The sequence below is a fragment of the Thunnus maccoyii genome, chromosome 11 (genome assembly GCF_910596095.1).
Source record: "Thunnus maccoyii chromosome 11, fThuMac1.1, whole genome shotgun sequence".
Taxonomy (NCBI): Eukaryota; Metazoa; Chordata; class Actinopteri; order Scombriformes; family Scombridae; genus Thunnus; species Thunnus maccoyii.
Genome location: NC_056543.1, coordinates 9,246,228 through 9,264,056, shown reverse-complemented (window position 1 = coordinate 9,264,056; position 17,829 = coordinate 9,246,228). Strand labels below are relative to the sequence as shown.

Genomic DNA, 17,829 nt, shown 5'->3' with positions numbered 1-17,829 from the left:
TTGTGGTCACCCAGCCGTCATCTCTCTCCTCTTGGTTGTCGTCATTTTCCATCACATTAGCGCTGGATAAAGAGCCAGCAAGAGAAGGTTGGCTGTCCAAGAACAAGAAAGAGACGTGAAGTTCACTCGAGGTTCCCTCCAGAATTCCGATTATGGTTTCAAACCTTGAGGAATGTCGACAAGCACTTTGTTCACTTCTGTTGATCAGTTTTACTTCTTCTGTTTTTACTTTTTTTTTTGTTATTCTCTGTGAGAAGGGAGACGGTAAATTATAACTGTCACGCAAAACTCAAACGCCGTTTCTTGAGAGACGGTTAGGCATACCTCAGGGAGTAAACCCAGTTTCACGTGTTGCCGTTTCTGACGCTTGTTTGGAGCTGGATGCGAACACTGTGACAGGTACACAGTGCTCTAGGGGAGGATAATATCAGACACGCTTTGTAAGCTGACATATCTGACACAAGCTTGTGTTTGTGTGGATGTGTTTGTGTGCCTGTGTGTGTGTGTGTGTGTGTCTTCTCTTTGTGTGTCTGCAAACGTGTGGTTACAGGTTCTCGCTGATGCCGTCTCTCGCCTGGTGGTGGATAAGTTCAGTGAGCTGACAGACAACTTCACCTCCCCCCATGCGCGACGGAAAGTCCTAGCAGGGGTCGTCATGACAACAGGTAAAAGTGCTTTTTTTTTTTTTTTTTGGGTGCTTTTATACTTGGGGAAATACAGCGCCAACAGTCAATTTTCTAGTGTTATCCAAAGGAAAATTGTGGTTGCAAGACTTGGAGACGAAAGCTGACAATATTCACAATTAAGTATCAGTTTGCTCAGACTAATAATGTCACCGCAGAAATGTTTTGCCTACTTAGCAGCATATGCAGGAACATTTATGAGTTTGAACAACCACCTTTTTGTTTTCAGTCCTGTTACCAGTGCTGGAATGAAACAGTACCTTTATTCAAGTATTAGTACTTCACTACAAATTTGAGATACTTTATACTTTTGTTCCACTACACTAGATTAAGATTTTACATATAAAACATATGATAAAATAGTAATTTACAATAGTATAACACTCACAGGGGCCTTTTTCTGAATTTAGTACTTTTTGTTTTGATACTTAGTGCATTTTGGCAATAAAACGAATGTACTTTTGCTTCAGTAAAGTGTGGTTTTGATCTGAATAATTCCTCCACTGTCTGTCACTCTGTGGTTAAGACCGAGCAGATTCCTGAATACCAATCCTTTTTTGGAGACATTCAATATGAATTAAAGTTTTATAGTGCCACTGTTTACCCAAAGCCACCCCAATAAATTTATACAGGCTGTCAGAACTTGCCAGACTATCTAATATGACACAAGACAAAGCCAGTAGTTGGAGGTTTGATTGAACAGATATGCATTAAAGCCATCTGAGCCCAACAGTTACTCTTTCTATTACGTCTCTTTCCCCTTAGACAGCGTTTTTCCTTTAAAAATAGAGGACACTGATCCAGCATCATCTTCTTTTTTTGGTCAACTTTGAGTTCATCATGTGTGTTCTCACCAGTCTGCACATTATTAATATGAGGGAAAAGTTTGCAAATTAAACTCAAGAACATAAAAGCACAATTTAGACCAACACCGCATTTAAATGACATAGTACTCTGCATATGTGTCCTTTGACTTCTATGTCTTTGTTCCCTTCCCCTCCTGTCAGGGACAGATGTGAAGGAGGCACAGGTAATTTGTGTCTCAACAGGAACCAAATGCATCAACGGTGAGTACATGAGCGACCGCGGCCTGGCACTCAATGACTGCCACGCTGAAATAATCGCCCGACGCTCGCTCATGAGGTACCTCTACACCCAACTGGAGTTCTTCCTCAGGTCAGTGGACGGAGTCAAATTTTCCTCAAGCACAGTTTAGTGTTGGTGGTGTTGGGAGATTGCTTGGATTGATAATGCTATTACATTTTTTTTTAAACTCCTCTCAGTGTATCTAATTCAATTCAATCCAGTTAAATGAGCTAAAATGAAGAAAATGGAAATACAGGGTTTGTGCTGGGGTTTTTTTTTTACATTTGCTATTTGTCTATCGCCATAGCAACAGCAAAGAGGACCATCAGAACTCAATATTCATGCATTGTGACAAGGGAGGCTACAGGTTAAAGGACAACATTCAGTTCCACCTCTATATCAGCACCTCGCCCTGCGGAGACGCCAGGATCTTCTCTCCGCACGAGGCCGGAGTGGAAGGTACACGCCGCCCCGCTCCCGCCTCATCCCCTCCGCCGGGCTTAGCCGACATGTTTTCAATGTGGTCTGGTCTTAGTTGAGAATTCAGTTTCGACAACAGTTTATTTTATTTAATTAAATCTGTAGGATTTTCCTCATATGCTTGGTTTCATTTAATTAGAATTTTTACTGCGACGTCCAAATACGCATTACAGATACATTTAAACAAGGCTCTAGTAATTAGAGCTTTTTGTCATTCTCTGTCTGTCCCTATCAGTCTTTTTTTTTTTCCCGCCCAGCCCACACGCACTGTCTGTCTGATTAACCTCCCTCTTACTCTTGTCAAACTGTTTGCCTTCGCACATGGCAGACTGAATAGAAAACAACCACATTCAATTAGTCACTGAATAGATGGCGCCTGCTGGTGGAACAGCAGAAAACATTGATAACATAATAATAAATAATAGGTCATGTTTTTCATTTCTTTTCTTAGAATCCCTGTTTTGTCTTGTTGCATTTTGTAGATATGTGTACATCGACAGGGATGTTTTCTGCTAGTTTTTGGTGTTTTTTTTTTGTTTTTTTTCATATTTTCTCTCTTCCCTCACTATCTCGCTCAGACCAAGGAGACAGACATCCCAATCGGAAAGCACGGGGCCAGCTAAGGACCAAAATCGAATCGGGGGAGGGCACCATCCCTGTGAGGTCCAGTAACACCATCCAGACCTGGGACGGGGTGTTGCAGGGAGAGAGGTTACTCACCATGTCCTGCAGTGACAAGATTGCAAGGTAACTGACGTCAAACTCAGTTCAATTACAGCCGTTTTAATGTTCAAATGAACTATTTTCTTGTTATGGTGTATAATATTTCTTATTTCATGATGCTCTTTTCATATGTTTTAATTATTCATACTGTAATGTGTGGCATTATGTCCTGGTTTTGTCAATCCACTAAGTCATTTCTAGTCTGTCATATTCTTCAGGGAGGTTCAGGGACAGCCGAGCTGATGGATCCTCTCTCCCTCGGGCATTTTTGCAGGCAGATCATAGCATCTTTAGTCTCTGTCCATGTTCAAGGCAACAGTGTGCCTCCCCTTGTGATGAACGATAAAACTTCTCCATAACTCTTCTCACAAGCCGCCCTCCTCCTCCTCCTCCTCCTCCTCTTCTTTCCTCTCAGTCCAGGATCGTAATGCCTCTCGCCTGTATACACAGAATGATTGAACGCTGAGTGCGTATTTGATGAGGGATGTGCCCGCTGTGTAGCGAGCGCCTTGTCGTTTGCACCGTGTGAGAAGTGTTGTTACCCTTTCAGCTTGTCAGCGCCGGTACAAGTGACTCACATTTCTGGTGGTCATCCAAAGCGGAGGGATCCAGGTTCGTAGAGTGCAAAAGAGGTTGGAGACCATCATGATGGGAAATGAGCAGATTTAGTAGATTTGGGACACAAAAATAATGATTTACTATCGTGTGGCTGGTGAATTTGAACATTTGAACACTTTTAAAAGTTAATTTCCCACCTTGAAGACCATTCATGGCCAGGCCTTATTGGATAAACAAGCAGTATTTTAAAGCTGAACTATATCATCCCTTACAGTTAAGGTAAGGATTTAGTATTACAACATTATGCAATGCTTGTCACTTTGCCCTAACTCTCATGACACAGTGCCGCTTACCCGCTCTCGTCCCCATGTGAGCGATTGTTAGCCACAGGGCTGCTATTTAATACCACAACTAACTGGCACACGTTGACCATGCCCTCAATGTTCCCTCCTTACACATTGTTTTCCCTCTTCTCATTTTCCTTTGATTACTCGCCCAGCCCCACGGCTTCAGCGAGAACGAGCAGTTCTCTGCCGCATGTCGTTTCCAGCTATTTGACTGAGCTCATTAGCAATCAGGCGAAGCTCTTATGGGTTATTTCTCCACGTTCGTCCCGTCGTCCCTTCCTGTCGACGTTTCTCTAACAGCTGACGTCAGGCCTCCTGACTTGTTCTGACCCTGCTCTGTGGGCGAATACCGTATGTGTGTAGATGCACAGAGCATGATATTGAATGAAATAACATCGAAGACGGTTAACGGGAATGAAATTGAACACCTCCAAAAACATGACTCAGAATGTGTGTGTTTGTGCAGTTGCTTGTTTGTGTTTTTTTTGACATTCAGTTGTATTTGTGTAACCTTGTTAAAAAACACTGATGGAAAAGTGTGTGTGTGTGTTACTGCAGTTTGTGCATGACACAGACTATTATGAAGCTGTTTGACTGTGCTGAATGTGTGCGTTACTGCTCCCAGCTATGAATTCAGAGATATCATTTCGCCTTCCCTCAGTTTCACACACGGCGTCACGCACTTTCTCACACACACATACGGTTTATACAGAGAATATTGCATATGGAAACAACGGTCCTTGTGAGTAGCCTGAGGTGTCATGCTCGCGTACTCCTCATTGTTCTGGGCTCATGTTGGTCATTTCACACACTGTCAGTCAGCCTGAAGTGAAAGAGAGAATGAGAAGCGTCTTGTTTCTGCTGATTTGTATTGTTCCATAAAGGATAACGCTGGCAATATTCTGTTTTTTTTTTTTGTCAGTAAATCCCATAAAAAGACTAAAATCAACAATGAATTGATGAAGTATTACCTTTTTATTCAAAGCCTATTAGAGCCTATTACCCTATGCCATAGCCCTCCATTGTTGTCCAAAAACTATTAAAAACACATTAAGGAGACATAGTTATAGTTTATCTAGAGTCAGTTCCACTTAGATTGTTGCATACACTCACTAATATGAAAATATTCCCTACCAAATGCACTGTTTATTCCTTTTTGAGTAACGGCACTAAATTTGATATTTATTACCTATTTTTAAAGATTTAGGGATTGGCAATGAATCAGCTCGGGGCTGAGAACTACAGACAGGTTAGGACTAGGGCTGCAACTAACAATATTTTCATTATCAATTAATCTGCTGATTATTTTCTCGACTAATCAATCACTCGTTTTGTCTCTAAAATGTCAGAAAATAGTGAAAATGCCTGTTATAATTTCCCAGATTCAAAGGTTATGTCTCAAAATGTCTTATATTGTTCAAACAACAGTCCAAAACCCAAAGACATTCAATGTACTACCATGTATGGCAAGGAAAAGCATTAAATCATCGCATTGGAGAAGCTTTTTTTTACAAATTTGCTTAAAAAAATGACTAAAACGATTATTGATTCTCAAAATAGTTGCCACTTAATTTTTTGTTGATCAATTAATCGACTTATCGTTGCAGCTCGAGACTTAACACGTCGTTGGTTTTGGCCGTTTCATGTGATTTCTTTACAGTAAGGGAAACATAGAAGAAGAACGCCAGTTTTATCCTTTATGTTTGACTCCCCTTCTCTGTCTCTCTCTCTATGTCTCTCAGCGAGGTGGGCGAGTGATGCTTCACAGACCATGTCAATGGGAAAATGAATGAAACACACAGCCGTTTTGGGGAAAATGAAATTGGCTGCTTCAGAGTGTACAGAACTATAGGATTGAGTGTGACTGTGTGTGGTAGATCGCACTGGATGCTTATATACTAATATATTTTGTATACGCTGCTGTGTGTGTGTCCACCTATGCATATTTGTTTGTATCTCCTGAAGCACCTAATAGGAAATGACCTCAATGAAGCGTTCCGGAGCAAGTCGACAGCGTTTCTGTCCTCAATTTTTTTTTCGGAGCCTAAAGAACTTCCTCTCCTTTTCACATCTGTCAGACAGAACACCATCAACTCTCGAGTCTTGAGGGCACTTTTTAGGCTGATAGCAGTCCTTTCTACATGTCATCCGTTTAAAGTCATCTGCATTTTTATGAAGCATATCGGCACGGTTAAGGAGACGAGGAGCTGACAGTTTATAATAACAACCAGAATGAAAAGGGGGAAAGTAGTGGTAGTTGGCGTGAGAGTCTTTAAGAGTTATTACAAAGCTTTCTAATAGCTGCAAATTGCAGCTAATGCAGCTTATCGCTATGGAAACAAGGTGTATGTCAGAAATATTAGTAAGTAATAAAGTTACTACTATTCCAAATGGGAATATGTCTTCATGGTGAAATTATTTAAACAAATTACTCCATAATCACTGAAAATTGTGGTTTAAAAGGCATAGTTTTGGGGTAATCAGTGTGTGTTTTACCTCTGCAGGTGGAACGTGGTGGGCATCCAGGGCTCTTTGATGAGTTACTTCACAGAGCCGATCTACTTCTCCAGCATCATCCTTGGCAGCCTTTACCACGCCGACCACCTCTCCAGAGCCATGTACCAGCGCATCGCAGATATCGAGGACCTGCCCCAACAGTTCACCCTCAACAGACCTCTACTCAGCGGTGAGTCCGCTTTGATGTCGGAGTAGAAAAAGGAAGAAAAAAAGAAGAACTGCTAAAAGTTTAACTAACCAAGAGCTGAGGCTGAAGTAATAGCATGACGGTGTTCACATTTTATGTTTTTGGAGAGATCTCCTTGTTAATCTTCGGCAATCAAACTCCAGCTGTCTAAATATCAAAGAGGTAGACTATAATCCTAAGCAGTAAACACATGTATCCACCTCACTGGTCTGTCCACAGCAGGAAGACAGTTATTGCTTTTCTTCTCTGTTTGATTGGAGCTGACATTTACCTAGTTCTTGGGGAATTTGAATAGCTTTATCATTTTGTGTAAATTTTCAGCATTGGCTTGACCTTTAAAAAGGCCGTATAGACCAGGACTCCCGCAGTTTTTTAACTTTCCATTTTTAGATGTACCGTTCAGACTTTGTCTTCTGATAAGCATTTCAAATATTCCTATAAGAAATGTTGCCAAACGTCTTTGTACTAAACACATGTGGTCTCTTAAATCTTACTTATTTAGTTATTTATTTGTCTTCTTTCTTTCTTTCCCTTGTTTTAAGAAAAAAATGCTTTTCTTTTTGTCCCTCTCATCTTCATATCACATAATATATACAGCATTGTACATGTGCTGCAGATGTTTACAGACAAGACGAGTGAATCTGGTAAAGTAAAAATCACAACACCTAAACCTAACCTCCCTTGCTATAGTGCTACAGTACGCCCCCTCACATGACACAAATGTGCAGTTTACAACGATAATGGCGACAGATGTACCACTTGTAATTCTTGAAACAAAGGGTCCTTGATTTTAGAGAGAAAGTAGATTAAGGCAGGTTTCTCATTTCTGTTTTTGTTGGCTGAAACGACACCTATCGCTGTTAGCATATTACGCTAACGTTAGTTCCAAGCGTCGGTTGAAAACGTTGTTACCAACTGACATTTAATGTTTCCAGCTGACCTGTTTTTAAAAAGGTAAAAAAAAAAAAAATCAAATCATTGTCCTCACCAGTTGATTATCAGTTTATAGGACTTGAAAGGGTTGCTTGGTTAATCTTAGTGTTATAAGTATGATGAAGAAAGATGGAAGATCAAACATTATTTAAAGTCCAACTCCACTCAAAAATGTCTTGCTTATTGTTACCAGATGTTTGAGCTTCACTGTGCAGAATGATGTATTTCCCCGAGTTTAACACTATAAAGCTGTTTTCATAATCATCTGCTGAAGATAGAAAGTTTCTCTTTACTCACCTGAAATCTCAGTTTAAGGCGCGTACGTACAAGCACGATTTGTGACATCGCAGCCAGTTTGGAGCCAATCCTGGTCTAGTATGCAACTTATAAAAGTGCAAAGTGGAAAATTGAAGCCTACAGTGACAGCAGACTTTTCAGTGAAGCAGGAGACTTCTTGTGCCCTGCATTTAAACTTTTCAAATAAAAAATAAATACATATTCATAGATGATGGATTTTTAAATGAGGGAGAAGGCGGCAATGTCATTTTAAGAATTTTAACGATGTCCTCACACTTTTTTTGTGGAATAAACTTATTAGGCATGAATAATTATTCAAAGCAAAACATGTCTTGTGTGGGATCTTGATTGGCGGCTCAACTTAATGTTACATGTTTGTTTGTATTTTCAAAGAGAATATTATTTCTTTTAATGTTACAAGAGAAAAGGCTTTGAGGATGAGGACTAACAGATATGCTTGTCAAAAGTAACACTATCTTTGGTTAGCTGAGGTTTGCTGGAGTGTAAACTTTCCCAAATCCTATAAACAGCCGCTAACGTTAGCTTAAACTCTGGTAGCATCCAGGACTAGCTTCCACACAGTGGCAAAATACTACACAGTGGATGTGCTAGGTGAGAATGGGACTTTTTTTTTAACTGTAACTTAATCCCACAAACTAATGTCGTCAGTAAATAATGTGCTCCTTGGCCTTGGAAGTAATACTCAGTTAGCTGGACATGCTAACAATTGCAGCTCCTCATATTACTCTTGTGTTCTTGGTTTTGGAAAGACTGAACAAAACACCACCTTTCAAACTCTTTAAATGCTGAGTATTATTCTTACAAGAGCCACATGCACATCACTTCAACACCTGGCCTGCCCTGCCTAGTTACGGTTGCTAAGCTGTGACTGCTGATTAGGGTTTTAGCAATTAATCAATTATAACAAATGAGAATAAACAAAACACGTCAGAATAAAACAGGTCACAAGAAAAACATCTACTCCTACTCTCAAAATCAGACAGGTGAAGAAATACTGTGGTCTTTTTTTTTTTTTTTTTAAGATCCTAGGGGACGATAAAGGTGTCATATCAGAGAGTCTGGATGTACGTGCAGCTCCCTCTGCTCCTCCTCTCTGGTTGCTCTCTGAATGACGGGTAAAGGAGATAATAGTTGGGGGACATTAACCTTTTCCGCTTTACAGAGTTTTTAGCGGTGAAGGGCTGTGGCATTAGAGCACTGAGGATTTCACCCCCTTTAAATCATCTTCTGCCACAAGTGCTGCCAAATGGGACCAAGGAGCTTAACACACACACACACACACACACACACACAAAGAGCAAGACACAGGGATTTATGGCGTCCATATATCTCCCATTTATGCCTGAGAAGCAGAGAGCTGTCTCCGTCCTGAGACTCCCATTCATGCAGCGGGGTAACACAAGGTTGAGTTTCTGGGGTTCATAATAGTGGAGATATGGTTCTCGAGGTGTTGACAGTGCCGATAGAGTGAAACATTTATTCAGTATTTCTGTGTGTGTGTGTTACATAATCATCCCCCTGCTCAGTCCTTGATCCTTGATGCTTCTGATTTCAGGTATAAGTAATGCAGAAGCCAGACAGCCGGGCAAAGCACCCAACTTCAGCGTGAACTGGACGGTGGGTGACCAGGCCCTGGAGGTGATCAACGCAACCACCGGCAAGGACGACATGGGCCGCGCTTCACGCCTCTGCAAGCACGCCCTCTACAGCCGCTGGGTGCGCCTACACTCCAAGGTACGGAGAGTGTAACATGTGTGCAAGCTTACACACTCACACATACTGCACCCAGGTCTAGTGAAGCATATATGTCTGTACCGTAAAGTTCCAGATTAGTACATTGAAAGAGTTATTGGTGGTTTCAGTTGTTCCTCCTGTCCATACTGGCCACAAAGAGATCCCTTTTTATAAAATGATTTAAATGTAATTGATAGGGGACAAACTTGAGTTACACAAGTTTTATCTTCTAAAATTACAGTCTTTTTATTACCAAATCCACTGTTTCCTGGCAGAGGGATAGTAACAAAGAGGGAGGATTTCCTACTAAACTGATTGTAACTTTGGAAAAAAAATCCACTAAATCAGATTGCTCATATTATCTTCAGCTGAACTTCAGTTGAACTAGAATGTATTTTTTTACACACAATAAAGCTGTGGATTTGATTCCCCGTCACTTACATAAATTACTTTAAGGGATCTCTTTATTGCTACTATGAAGAGGATAAATTTATAGACTAATAGTGCGTGTGAGGACTATTTTAAGACTAGAAGAACTTCTTAAAGTTCAGGATGGAGGAAATACTGGTGGGGCAACACTGAAAGATTGTAGAGGTGAAGTCGTAGCAGTAGCAGTGAAGGTTGGTTTCCATACTTAAGAAAAAAACAGATATTGATAGTTTGGTAAAAAGCTGACAGCTGAGAAAATTAAGCGTAAAGTTAAAGCGACTACATGTAGAATCAGTCTCGCTGATTGAATTGATGCTCCGACTTTACAAAGATTATTGTTGAACTAAACAACAGAAACACTACAATATGTTGCATAAAGGAGACAGCTGCGTTCATGGATCAAGCATACAATCTATCTCTTTTATCTCGACATGATAGCTACAGTATGATGCAATTTGATTTTGTTTTTACGTGTTTTTTACTTCCTCGTCTCTCCTCTCCTCTCTCCAGCTGTCATCCATCTTGCGGATCAAGGTGCTCAAGCCCAGCTCTTACCACGAAGCCAAGCAGGCAGCCACAGAGTACCACTCCGCCAAGCAGGCGCTCATCAAGGCTTTCCACAAGGCCGGCCTGGGGGCCTGGGTCAAAAAGCCCATCGAGCAAGACCAGTTCACCCTCAGCTCCTGAGGGAGTAACGGGACCAAGGGACTCCTAAACCCCCCACTCCTTCCCCCCTGACCCAGGCCTGATAGAAAGACAACCCCCGTATTAACAACCAGCCCACATAGACACTTACCTCCGTCCCGTATGTTCGCACGCACATGCGCTTTTCACTCGTGGAAATAAGCGTGCATAGTTTCACAAACCATCCATAACGCATCATTCTCATTCCTCAGAGGACCTCAGCCTCGCCATGTCCTTTCTCATGATATTGACTTTTGTCCTTTTATTTTGATTTTTAATGGATGGTGTGTGTTTTTTTTTCATCTACTCGTTTTCTGTTTTAAAACTGGAATCCATTGTTTTACACCGCTTTTGGTTGTTTTTTTTTTTGTTTCCCAGATAAATCATGTTTTTATGCCGTAGACGTGAAAGTTGAAATTCTACATTTCTGTCTTATTTTGTTGATTTATGAGTGTAGTCAGTTTAAGGTTAAAATGTAGAAACACAGGCTGATTCCTTGTCAACTAAAACCAACATATATGGACCTAAAAATGTACTTGATAAAAAAAAATAATAATAATGACAAAGTTTTAATTTAAAGATGCATAATCTTCAGGATGTAAATCTAGTACTGAAAAGACAGAGAACAGAAAATAGTTATAATAAACATTTAATGTGTGTTATTTGGTCCGTTCCTTAGATGAGATGTTCTTAGCCCCTGTATTAAAGATGAAGATGTTAAAAAAAAAAAAAAATACTGTGGCCCTGCTCTATTCACTGACTGGAAATAATATGTAGGTCAGGTGTCACAGAAGTTTAGTACATTTTTTTTTTGTTGTTGTTGGTTTTAGATCTTATTCATTCATTCGTGCGTATGTTCTGTAAGTTATTTTATGTTACTCTCATTTCATACTTGAACAGTGGGGGGGTAAGGGGATCATGTTGAGTGTCTCGTAGCCGCCCTGACTCCTCCCCTCGCCTGGGTCTTGGGACAAGTTTTGGGAGGTGCTGCACGTTGTATTTTTCCTTGATCTAAGCCATGGCTTTGCATGGGAACTGAACTAGGAGGCCCGCAGAGCAGAAAACATGTGGTGGAGAGCCCCGTGCGTCCATCAGTGAATGATTTTTGAATGAATGCCAGCATATTCCTCCACAGGCAGCTTTGAATCTGTGTCTCTATTTTCTAGATTTCTTGTGATTGTTTGTTTGTTTGTTTGTTTGTTTGTTTTGGGGTGGGGTGGGGAGCGGGGAGGGACAGAGACAGTTTCTTTTTATTTTTGTTGTTTTTCTTGAAATTGGGCATTTGAGGATGGGGGATTATACTGCAGTGAAAAATAGTGATAGTATAAACAAACCTCTCAGATCTTGTAACTATGTCACTTTGTGGCAGGGATTCATGATAGTTGAACTATTCCTAGAAGGCATGGCCTGTGTACTGTCTATGTAGTGCCACGCGCAGTACGTGAAGTTACATTTAATGCCTGTAGCGATCGTTCGAGGTGCAAACACGTTGTAATCCCTCCGACTTTCTCTAAAAACAACAAGACCAACATGCACTCACTGTACGAACAGACTCACAATGCTAATAATATCCGATAAACTCCTACCAGTACAATCCGACGTATCACGGTGTGATGTCATTTTAAACGGCCGTTCTCTCTTCTACATCTAACTCTCAGAAACACATTAGACGCGTAGTTCAGAAAGACCCCTCGTGAGCTGACTTGACACCTGTACTGTACACCCCCCCCCCGATGTTACTCGAGTGCTTCGACGTCCTCATGTTTTGAAATTTGTAAGTGAGGACGCTGCAATTAATTAATTCCTATTCCCAGTAGTAGGACATGTAGGTGTGTGTGTGTGTGTACAATCTGTGTGCTCAGGCCTCTTGGAGTCTTCACCAAAGATGATGTCCATGTGTGTTTCTGCCCCAGTATTTCCCTTACAAAGTTTTTTTTTTTATATATATATATATATATATATATCTCATAATGTTTTTTGGCATCAACCTTTTACCGTTTGGTTTTTGTACTGTACATCCACTGAACAATGTACTGATTTGTACAAAAAAAAACTGTGTATTCCATTCAATATGGGGTAAATGCAATTGTCAGGCTTCTTTAGTGCATCTGTAGCCGTCAGTGACCACGTGTATATTGTGACCTGCGATCATTATATTGCTGCAGTACAGTCATTGATTTATTTTTTTGGATTTTTTTTTTGTATATAAGGAACAACAAAAATGACTAATTCTGTTCCCTGTACAATCAATTCTTCCCATACTGAACTGTTTTAGACTCTTTCCCCGTTTTGCTGGGATTGTGAAGATGTTTCTGTTCCAAAGTAAAGTTTTTAGTGGTTCTGCGTGACTCACTGGGCACCATTAAGCATGGCACCAACACTGCCGGGGTTCTTACAGGCTTCATCCTCCATTGTAGCCATCCATATGTTTAAAGAATATATATATATATATATATATACATATATATGCACTGTAAGGTGCCTCAGCTACAAGCGGCATCCACCAGCTGGCACGTGTGATGTCATATACAGTATGTACCTTTTTCACTTCTATTTGGTTGTTTTATGACTCTGTATTAGAAAAAAAACTAAAAAAGCAGGAAAAGGGAATCTCCCAGAGTTGACTTGAAGGGTGTAAAATAAAAATATTGAAATTGGTTTTTTAAAGAATCAGAGAAGACAGTGGGAAATGGTGCCCCCTTACAAATAGACCCAGACCAAAGTCACAAGCAATACTCCTGATGTCTCCTTTACTGTCACTTTCATCACAAACAGGAGTCTGAAAGAAACTTCCCTCCCCCTGCACCCCAGACTTTGTTATGATCTCCCGTTATGATCTCTGAGGTTTTTATTTTTGTTTTGTTTTGGGTTTTTTTTGTATATTTCCCCCCTTAAAAAGACTGCCTGCTTCTAGAGTTTTGTTCTTCTTTTTTGACTGCACTAAAGATGTCAACTGATGATGTCATGATAAGAAACCGTCCCCGTTTATGGATCGGATGGCAACTATCACAGCAAGAACTGAACTGCATCTGCTTAACCCTTTTGTGAATCCTCAATGATGGTCAGTGCCCCTCCTGCAGTCGCCTCTGTGGTGGAGGGAGGGTTTTGTTTGGTGACTCCAGAGTGGTCAGTGTGTGTGTGTGTGTGTGTGTGTGTGCGCGCGTTTGTGTGTGCGCGTGTGTGTGTGTCCGCTCTCGGGGTTCAGAGCCACTGCTCCCCATTCTCCAGTTGTCCGATGTGTGAAATCCTCTGCCAACAGAATCCACAACCTTGCATGTACTACCGACACTGAAGCTGCACCTAGCATGATGACAAACTTTTAAAGGACTCGTGTAGAAAAAAAAAAATTAACTGCTAAAGATAGATATATAAAAATGAATAAAAAAGAATAAAAGAGTTCTTAGTTTACTTTTGCACATGGTTGGACTTCTTTTCTTATCCTGTTCTGAGTGTTGGATTGTCTGCATGTGAAACACAAGCATCAAACTGCTGGAAGTCTGTTGTCCACATATATTAACTGTATTTAGTGTAGGGCTGCAACTAACAGTTATCTTCATTATTGATTAAACTGCTAATTATTTTCTTGATAAATGGATTAGTCGTTTTGTCTCTGAAATGCCAGAAAATTGTGAAAATGCCCTTTAAAATTAGTCTAAAGGTTACAACAGGAGAAGCATTTCAATCAAATCATCACATTTGAGAAACTAAAAGCATGAAATGTTTTGGGCATATTTGCTTAAAAAATGACTAAAACGATTATTCGATTATCAAAACAGTTGCTGATTAATATTCTGTCGGTTGATTAATTGACTAATTGTTGCAGCTCTAATTAAGCGGGCCATGAACGAAGAACACACTGCAGGTCTGTATTCATTTTTGACTGACCAGAGTTCAATATGTGGTCAAAATGTCTCCAGTTTCATCAAATGCAAGTAAAAATAACTGACGCTAATCATCAACTTGATGCGTTACGACAGTACAATCTATAATTGACAGCAATCAGCAGGACAGAATGACTGAAGCGTTCAGATTGTTTTGCTGAACTTGATGTTTTTGTGATTACAGTGAGGACAGATTTAAGCGATATCCTGATACATGAATACTCACAGAACAGAATTAACTTACAGATCAAGTAGTGATGATGAGGTTGGTGTGTGTTGCACATTTATGTATTTTGCTAAAAACTCCTCCCCCTGTGCATTGATGACAATGAACAAACGGGTGTTGCCAATGGAAACATACATTAGCCTTGCTTCATAGTTTTTTTACATTTACTTGTCAGGGACCATGTACAAAAAAAACAATCTCATACAAAGAGAAGAGATTTATTGTATCAGATATTATATATTAGTCAACTGTTAGATCATTTACATCAACACTGAGCAGGTAGACACAAACACTAACACAACTAATGCAATTAATACAAGTACAAGTTCAAAATACAATAAATATGAAATTCAATCGTAGAGCCAAACAGTCACATGGACGCAGCATAAAGCGTCTTTAATCTGTCACATTGTTTGCTTGTGTTTGTATCCAGCATAGTCTGTTATTAAAGCTCCCTCACGGTGTAGAAATTATCTGCATCATTATTCAAATGCACCCTCGTGTGTTATCACTTCAGGATCTTGCATCCTTTTAAAACCTTTTTGTCTCAAGCAATTAAACAAGTGATAATCGCTAAATTGTTCAAAATATGTATTATGAATTACACTCTTGCAGGAAACTTGTTTTGCTTGCTGAGGGGAAACATTTCAGTCGACACAAATTGCAGACGTGCTTGGTGTCAATCAGACTCAAGGTGAGGGTGGATTAGTCAGACAGGAGCGTCTCATGCATTTTACTGCCGGTTTTAATCTTCAGCTCACACACAGAGTGAAGTCAGGTCATCAAGTTTTCTCTGTGTGTGTGTGTGTGTTTGCAGTACCTGTGAGGACCACTTTAAGTCCTGGTTTCACTCTTAATGTTGGGTTAAGGAGTAAAAATATAGATGTAATCACCAACATGATTTCATAACAGTCAGATGTTGCTTTTTTTCAATTGTTCATTAATCAAAGAGACAATCTGTTCTGTCAAATATGACTCAAATATGACATTTTGATAACATTGATTATCATTTTTATCCTGCTACTATCACCATACAATGTAGTGAATGCCAGCCTTCATCAATCCTCATATTCAGTCAAATTAAGATCTGAGAAAAGTCTGAAATTTTGGACAGGAAAACAGAGAAATGATGGACTGCATCCAGCCCACAGAGAATATATCTTGAATGCAGTGTGAGTGTGTTTGTGTGTTCAGTGTCCCAGTAGATGCTGCCATCAAATCTATAATGAATGACAAGTCAAGTTTTGCTTTAACCACTAAAGCTTCTGTGCTCAGAACTCCATTGACACGATGAAAGCTGGAGAAAAAGCTCATTCAAACAGTTGTGACAAGCAAACGCAGACCAGACCAAAACATGTTATAAAAACCCTCAAATCTTTAATTATTCAGAACTCATCTGCTGAGTCTTTTCACGGTCGTTCTGCTGTTTACATAAACATTAATCTATCAGGATACATGTAATACATTTTACATCATATACATTAAAAAAAAAAAAAAAAGCCTGCAGACTAGTGAAACTCAAAGGAAGAAACATTTTCCCCAAAAAACATCTGAATCATTATGATGATTTACTAAATCAGCAACTATTTTAACAATGTTAGGTGCAAAAATTGAAATATTTCAACTTTTTTTTCATTTTTGTGCAGCTAATATGCATTTTTTGTACATAGAAAGTGTTCTGAGTTAAATTTGACCAGTTTTTACTCAAAAATTGTTGTTTTGTCCTTCACATTCAATAGAATTCATTGAAATCAAGCTAGCTTTCATGTTTTAGGTAGCATAGGAGCATAATATAGTGTTATTGTGAATGTTTTTTTCTCCATAAACTAATAATGCAAAACCTAAAGAATACACACTCTGCTCTCTGAAAGCTTCATTAATGATTAATTACACATTTATTGACTGATGAGATATTACAGAATGAAAAATAGATTCATGGTTCAGATGTTTAGTATGAGGGAATACTGCGAAGGGTTAATGCATGTTGTGAGCAGTGAAACTCGTTTTAATACTGCATTACAATAAATATTTATGTATTTATGTGCATTAAATATGCACATGTTTTGTTAGAAGTGTTTTTTTATTAACACAACATTGTAAAAAAAAATAAGCTATGTTGTAGAATCACTATCATTTCACATTGTTTTTTAAAAAGAAAGACCTGTCATTATTGTGGCATTAAAGGATTTACATGTAATATTCAATTTTTTTTACAAACACAACCATGTAAAAATACATTCATGTTGTAGGATCACTGGCCCTTGTTATGAAATTTGAAGGTAAAATTAAGTTCTTGGTGGGTTTTTACTAACAAAACTTTGTAAAAAAAAAAAAAAAAAAATACAGTCACAGTGTAGAATAACAAGTATTGTAGTATAATTGTAAGTATTGACCTTATTTTTTAAAAAAAGAGATTGACTGTTTTGGGGAATTATAGAATTCAATTGTAAATTGATGTCAGAAAACCTGAAAACAGCAACTAATTAAAGTACATTTATCCATAATATTCTTAAAAAATGCAAAATGATGTGTAACTTTATTGCACATTGTATGTAAATTTACTTACTTTTACTTTTTTTTTTTTTTTACAGTGAATCAGAGTCAACATGAACACAGACAGGAGAGGAGGGCGAGGCCGCCCGGCTCTCTGGTGCAGTGGGGGTGCAACAGCGAGGGCAGCGGCTTGTACCCCTGAGAGAAATGACAAATCATTAGCTCTGGTCTGGGGGTAAATGGGAGCCGCACTCTTTCAAGGCCCAAATTTCCAATTCAATTTTCTGCTCAACAGACTTGATGTATGTGGCGAATCACATGGCAAGACCAGTCTCCACCTCGACCGGCTCCAGCCTCCTGTTATTCACTGGCCAGAGTACCTCTGTGACCTTGTGTGAGTGTGTGTGTGATATACAGTGATAGGATTATTGTCACTGCATCCACAGCAAAGAGACAAGTGAAGAGAGTCACTAAGTAGAAACATGTTCATAAAAGAACAAATAAAAATCAGTATCCAATCAACATGTTTCATCATATTTAAGCTTATTAA

At 39.4% G+C, this 17,829-nt stretch overlaps 1 protein-coding gene across 1 annotated transcript in view; it reads left to right on the top strand.

The window, feature by feature from the left end:
* The window catches only part of adarb1b (adenosine deaminase RNA specific B1b), a 116,407-nt gene extending 102,320 nt beyond the window's left edge, over positions 1 to 14,087 (top strand). The window contains exons 6-12 of the mRNA XM_042425949.1: positions 551 to 665; positions 1,691 to 1,859; positions 2,077 to 2,228; positions 2,828 to 2,996; positions 6,382 to 6,563; positions 9,388 to 9,566; positions 10,506 to 14,087. Coding sequence (XP_042281883.1) covers positions 551 to 665; positions 1,691 to 1,859; positions 2,077 to 2,228; positions 2,828 to 2,996; positions 6,382 to 6,563; positions 9,388 to 9,566; positions 10,506 to 10,682 — 1,143 coding nt within the window. The 3' untranslated portion in view covers positions 10,683 to 14,087. The remainder of the gene's footprint in view (positions 1 to 550; positions 666 to 1,690; positions 1,860 to 2,076; positions 2,229 to 2,827; positions 2,997 to 6,381; positions 6,564 to 9,387; positions 9,567 to 10,505) is intronic.
* Positions 14,088 to 17,829: the final 3,742 nt, after the last annotated feature.